Source organism: Oryzias melastigma, linkage group LG6 (assembly GCF_002922805.2).
Source record: "Oryzias melastigma strain HK-1 linkage group LG6, ASM292280v2, whole genome shotgun sequence".
Classification (NCBI taxonomy): Eukaryota; Metazoa; Chordata; class Actinopteri; order Beloniformes; family Adrianichthyidae; genus Oryzias; species Oryzias melastigma.
The window spans coordinates 13,416,132-13,422,653 of record NC_050517.1 but is presented as its reverse complement, the minus strand read 5'-3'; the positions used below and the strand labels follow the sequence as shown (position 1 = coordinate 13,422,653).

Below are 6,522 nucleotides of genomic sequence, written 5' to 3'. Positions count from 1 at the left end.
AGGTATGAAAGTTAAAAACAACACAGTGGAGGTTAATTTGCTTAATTAATGTTGTTCGGATATTTTCTAAAACAAGTTTATTTTTCCACAAAATACTATTTTAATGCAAAAAAAAGCACAATAGAGGAAAAAAATAGACAAAAGCAAAAAACTTTTTAAAATGAACTGCCACAAAAAGTAATTAAACTGTCATTACGCTCAAGTTTTAGGAACTTTTTGACATGCGGTTTTTATTATTACTGGATTATTGATGTATTTATTTATAGTACTGTGTTACCAAATGTTTTGTTTTTGCCCACCGTTGACATGATGATGACCAGATATTCTTGGCCCTGGAACTCCTCCACTGAACCCACTTTGATGTCTTGCAAACCCACCTTAGCCAGCAGCACCCGGATCTTCTCGCACTGCAAGACAGATGAAACAACCTTTAAGAAAAGCACTCTTAATTTGTTTAAATGTAGGTTTTGTTCTATAAAACAATTATTTGAACTATAGTTTAAACCATCGGTCTACTGTTGTTTTTTTAAAATAAAAATGACGGGTCAAATTCTTACTTGTTTCCTGTAGGGAGCAATGATTCCGATGTCAGCAGCGTTCACAGGCTTGCAGAGCTTCTTTGCCAGCTGGCAGCAGTACATCATGACCTGCACGGCCTCCACGGGGTTAAACCAGGACGGGTTGCTGCCTTCTCGCATCTCGGTTCCCTAAAGCAAAAGAAAAGCTGATTTCTCAGAGTTAAAACGGAAAAAAAATAATTAAAATGACATAACTGCAAGGTTGCATAAAACTTACAAATAAATGCAACAAAATAAATTCAAATTCATATGAAGACCACAACATCATAAAGTCTTGTGTGTAAAGTAAACTGTCAAAATAGCAGTTATTTGAGCTCTTTATGCGGTTACCCTAACACCATGAAAGAGGAGTGGGAATCCTTTTTTGGGGAGGCCCTTCCACTGAGAGAGGGAGTCCACGACACTTTTAGGAGCTTGGAAACACAGTTCACTGTGGTAGAAAAGCTTAGAGGGGAGAGCGAGCAAGGCCTCATGAGAACGGTAGTTGTAAATCAGCTTAGTCACCTGTAGAGAAATAAGAAGCACAGGGATCAACCGTTTTATACCACTCATTGCTAAACAAAACTATATGCAACTATAAAATAAATAATAGGAATATCAGAATTGTGGATAAATTATTATTGGATACAATGTGCCTATATCATGCTATTCTTAAACCTTTTAGAGTAAACTATATTCATATTTCTGATCATGTATTACCTTTTTTGCAAGCTAATTTTTCTACCCGTAAGTAAGATGCCTATATCTCTGAGGCTCCACCTTTCGCTCCATGTGGGTGCCCATTTAAAATGAAATGGCTGTTTTATTTATTTATTTTTTTATTATTTTTTATTTTTTTGGGAGAAAGGTTCATGAGGAATTTGCATTATGATGCACTTAAAAGCTCAAAAAAGTTGATTTTGCATAGGGGTGGGTGAATCAATCTGAGTATTGATGGTATGTACACCAAGGTAAAGTATTGATGAGATCATTACTTTCGTCAGTTTTTCTTTGCCACGTACAGCAAAGAGCTTAACTTTACTTACAGAGCACAAGCTAGTGTGGTCTCTGTCTGCAGTGTTGCCAGATTGAGCAAAAAAAATGCTAAATTTGAGCAAAAACCCGCCTGATTGGAGCGGAAAACTGCCCAACCTGTCCACGTAAAGAGCACTCCCCACTGCAGCTGCTCACTCCTTACCTCCTCTCCTTCTAACTTTGTCGGACAGCAAAAACTCCTTAAAATCTTTGCTTTCTTTACAGTTTTAGATCAATCTAAGCCATCAAATAGTTCTCGAGCGCAGCTGTGTCTGCAGCTCACCCCTCCTCCAGCGGAGGGGTCAAATGCAGAGAACAAATGTCACACACCGAGGTAACTAATGGGACTTTAACTTTACATTATTAGTGTTTTGTTTTTTTTCCCCAAAGACTGTTACTTTTTTCTTTCTTGTTAGTATTGTATTATGCCATGACTAATATACATGTTCTATATTTGTTCAGATCAGATTGTTGTAATTAGTTTAACATTTTTATTTGCCAAAAGTCTCCGTCTTGTTGTATAACACACCTGACAAACAAAAAAAAACATGCATTTCAAAAATTATTATATAATCAGCCTTGTATAACTTATTTACTCGATCCCTAAATTCCCAGTACCGCCTAGTCCTAATTTTGCATGATATAGGCCCTTTAAATGAAATGTAAGTGAACACTAAAGGTGCAAACAGGAAGAAAGCACTAACCAGTTTGGGGTTATAACCAGAGTCCTGTCTGGAGTACAGTGGGTTATTCATCAGCCTCTCCAACAAAGACACTCCCAGGCCAAAGGCAGAGGCCACGTCTGACTTCACCACTGGACCCAGCTGGCACGGGTCTCCAGCTAGCACTATCTAAGAGAGAACAAACAAATGAAATGGACAAGTTAATGAAAATAAAGACAATGAAACCATCATGCAGATCTTCATAGATGTGCTTCTTAGGTAGAGAGGAATAAACTGAGCTCTGACCTGTCCATCCTTCTCTGAGATGAGGCTGATGGGAATCATAGACTCTGGCTCAGTGGCTTGACCAGCTTCATCCAGAAACAAATGGGAAAACTGTCCAACACTAAAGAAACCAAATCCACCAATAAATAGTTAACAAAACTTCCAATACAAAGCATAAATGACCCTGAACTCACCGTATTCCGAGGTTATGGAACATCCCAGCACTGGAGCAGGTGCTGACCACAATCCTGTGAAAAGCAGCATGACGGATGTCTTCTCCGGCCTTCGCATAAAGACGCAATACTTCTGGAAGAGACTGAAGAGAATCCACCACTTTAATCACATGTATTAAATCTGGTTGATAATTTAGGAAAATGGAGGAAAAAGATGAAAACTTTAAAAAAAAAAATGGGATTACATTGATTAATTTGACAATTATAACTATTAAAACTCCCCATACAAGCAGGATATATGTTATTAAAAAAAGCTCAAGAAACGGATATAATTTAAAAAAGGTGCAATAGTTCTTTTTTTTCTTTTAAATTAGAATGACTTAATACCTCATAATCCCTACAAAATGCATTGACACGAGCAAGACTTCCATTCTCCAAGAAGCCACTGTAATGCAGGCGAGTGCAGATGAGGTCGGCTGCACTGTTGGATGGAGTGCAGACAAGAATCCGACTGCTGGGGAGGAAGTGGTAAACCTAGAAATGACAAAACTTTGTAAGACTCTTTAGGAACAGACAGTATGACGATATTAAACCTGATTGATAAGGAGTTAATGAAACTAATGAATAGTAAGAAATGTTTTCTGTCATTTTATAACTAAATTTAAGCATAGAATAATAAAAGATCATTAAATATATTTCTGTTTTTAAAGATAATGAGACATTGTGATATACTTGGTTTCTTCAACATAAATGTGTTATTGTTATTTCAACAGCTGTATTGATGTGTGTTTGCACCTGCAGTATGACCTCTATGAGAGTGATGGTCTTTCCAGTTCCTGGAGGACCAAACAGGACATAAGGAACGGGCCGACACTCTCCTGCCAGGATTCTCTTCACGGCTTCTTTTTGGGCGGGGTTCAGAGCCGGGTTAAAAAAATGCCCACTTTTTGGAACGCCACGCATGGATACTTCTCCATCTACAAAAACCCCCCACAGTTAGTATTAGTGCAGTTAAACAATTCAAAGATTCAAATGTTAAGTCTGAGTGAAAAACAACGACAAATACCTGTACTGTCAATCTGTGTGGCCTTTGAGTTATTTTCAATGTTTCCAACTTCAGTGAGTGATTTCTAATGTTGGAACAGATTCACAAACAAGCAAATCAATAAGGTGATTTATGTATTTATACATTTTAATTTTTTTGTTTACCTCTGCAGTTTCATTTGTTTTGATTTGCTCTACATCTTCTTGCCATTGTCCATTCCACTGAGGAGTCTGTGCAGTCACTCTGGAGGGGAAGAGAACTGAACAGAACAAAAATGAGAACCAGAGGCTCCATTTATAACAAAAGAATGTCACAAAAGAATGGGTAAAGCAGCTTTTTGCTTGACTCAGAATAACAGATCCAAATATGATTCCATTTTTTGGCTAAATTTTATTTAGGTAAAGGAATTTAATGAGAAAAAAATAATTGTTTTTGTCAAAAAGAGACCACTAGCTCCCTCTAGTGGTCACTGTGTGGCAGTAACAACCAAAACGCCACTTAAATTTTATTCAAGAATTGTATGCAGAATACGTTCTTTTAACATGTTTGAAGTTTGAAAAACTGAAGTTAAAATTTTCAGGGATGTAAGCAAATTTACCATGCCGAAAGTGTTTGGTTTGCTCAAGTGCATGGTGACAGCGCCGCATGGTCAGCCTGAAAAATAAAATGAAATGTTTTCCAAGTCTGATTCACCTCCTTCAAGAAATCCTCACTTCATTTTAAAATGACAGTACACTGCTGCTGTTCTCCCCACCTGTTGAGACAGAACTCAACATCAAGCGGCTCCCCCAAGTAGCTACGCTGAAAGTCTGCGTTTACTCTCAGACTCACTTCGTCCTCATGAATCTGAGTAGAACAGTAATATTATCATATTAAATAAATATATACATGTCAGATATACTTTAATATAGACAATCTCTGCATACCTCTGTGACATAACTAGCGTATTCAATTACAATTCCATCCATCTGTGGTTTCTTCAGAGTTATTTTATCACCTGTAGAGAAAGCTGGTCAAAGCTCTGATGATTTATGATTATAAATATGACAGACAAATGAATTGTAACCTATGTTGAGATGAGGTCTTCCCTCAGACAACCCAAGGACCTCGAGGTGCAGGTGGATGGCTCCCTTTTTCAAAAGTGCGCCGACGATGGTGAACTCTTTCATTTCTTTTTCTGCGTGAAGCTCCTCCAGCCAGAGCAGGGTGGAGAATCGGGGCTGCATGTTGGAAGGTGACAGCAACTGAGAGGAAAAACAAAACAAATGTATTGGAATCACTTTTGGAGCAAGTGTAGATTTTGTTAGAGACCCTTTTTTCACTTTAAAAGAAGTCGGTGCATATTAGCTATGGAGGGCTGAAAAAAGGACTTTTAATCCTCCACAATATGTAAAAGTACGACAAATATTCCTTTAAGTACCCAAGCAAAAAACACGAAAAAAAGACAAGTTTTTCTGTTTATTGCTTTGGGGTAACAATACATAATTCATACGTTTAGTAATGTGTTCTCTACTGTTTGATTGAGCAAGGTGGTAAAGGGATTTACAGTGGGTGTTCTTAGACAGCTCTTTGGTCTTTTTCATTATGCTCCACTATTAATGAGCTGTGATCATAGACTGTAAAAATAATGGACTGAGCAAGCAATGAGGTCCTCCATTGGAAATGCATTACTTCCTCTCCTCGCAAAAGTAGGCCACCGCTTTCACCGTCACTTCCTGAAACCGATATCGCCATCTGCAACCCATCTTCAGCGATTGGTCTGAGTCATAGCTGAGTCATGGAATCTACAGGAAGTACTGTCGCCAATCAGGAGTGAGTTTATTGCAACCGTCCGCCTCTTTCCACGCCTCGACCACGAGACCGCGGATGTAAGCAGCTTCTACTTTAATAACGCCGGCTCAGGAGAATTGTAAAAGTCATTGTTGAAGCCTTTGAGGGAGAACCATTCCAACATTTGATTCTGTCAGCGGTCCTTTGGGATTTACTTACATTTATTCCTTTTTGTCGAGATAAAAGGAGCATTTGGGTGACGCTGTGCCCGAACTGCGTGTGTCCCCCTTGCGCGCGCCGCAGCGTTACTTCACATGCGCTGCCACGTTACAGTCTGATCAGATGCACGTGAGAAGCGCGTTCAGCGGTTTTTAAAATAAATAACCATCCTAACAAGTGAACAGCTGGATCTTTTTTCTGTTTGAAAATACGACCAGGTCCCTTCAAGTTTCTCTCGCGCTCCTCAGACGGCTGCGTCTAATTCAGGCTGCAAGCTGGAAAAGTTCGGCGAGGATGAATCTTTGGTTGGTGATTTTATGCGCATATATGCAACTTAGAATTTATAAGCTACAATCAAAACAGTGAAAAAAAGAAAAACGAACGTTAAACAAAAAAGTCCAAAGCACATAACTTCAGAGTAAATCTATTTCTACAGAGTAAATCCTCATCTAAAAATGTCGACAGCATGCTCCTCTTGTTGTTTTAAACTGCTGCATCGGTACATTCCATTGAGGAAAACAACAGTAGGACAATGATTGGTACATTGTTGAATTGTAAAGTAGGTGTTAAAAGGTCTTCACGGACCCATTGATGAAGTCTGCTCCCATTGGCTACCCGTCATCTGTCAATCAAACCCCCCAGACGGTCGACGTCAGACCCACAAACGCTTATTGAGCCATCTGATTGGTCAATTTATAACTCTAATAACTTGTGATAAGGGAAAAAAAATCTTTAAAAAAATGTTAATCAGAAAGCAGCAGAGGAAGAATGGTTAT

The 6,522-nt window shown here is 38.6% G+C and overlaps 1 protein-coding gene across 3 annotated transcripts in view; it reads right to left on the bottom strand.

Annotated features, from left to right (window-relative positions):
• mov10l1 (Mov10 like RISC complex RNA helicase 1) overlaps window positions 1-6,522 on the bottom strand; it is a 14,947-nt gene that overhangs the window by 1,512 nt on the left and 6,913 nt on the right. For all 3 annotated transcript variants that reach the window (XM_024282659.1, XM_024282657.1, XM_036212284.1), the window contains exons 11-24: window positions 4,824-5,001; window positions 4,684-4,754; window positions 4,512-4,603; window positions 4,356-4,411; window positions 3,922-4,016; window positions 3,779-3,842; window positions 3,508-3,689; window positions 3,100-3,246; window positions 2,734-2,855; window positions 2,561-2,660; window positions 2,297-2,443; window positions 909-1,082; window positions 558-707; window positions 300-407 (exon numbers count right to left, since the gene is read on the bottom strand). In XM_024282659.1, the coding sequence (XP_024138427.1) occupies window positions 300-407; window positions 558-707; window positions 909-1,082; window positions 2,297-2,443; window positions 2,561-2,660; window positions 2,734-2,855; window positions 3,100-3,246; window positions 3,508-3,689; window positions 3,779-3,842; window positions 3,922-4,016; window positions 4,356-4,411; window positions 4,512-4,603; window positions 4,684-4,754; window positions 4,824-5,001 (1,686 nt within the window). The remainder of the gene's footprint in view (window positions 1-299; window positions 408-557; window positions 708-908; window positions 1,083-2,296; window positions 2,444-2,560; window positions 2,661-2,733; window positions 2,856-3,099; window positions 3,247-3,507; window positions 3,690-3,778; window positions 3,843-3,921; window positions 4,017-4,355; window positions 4,412-4,511; window positions 4,604-4,683; window positions 4,755-4,823; window positions 5,002-6,522) is intronic.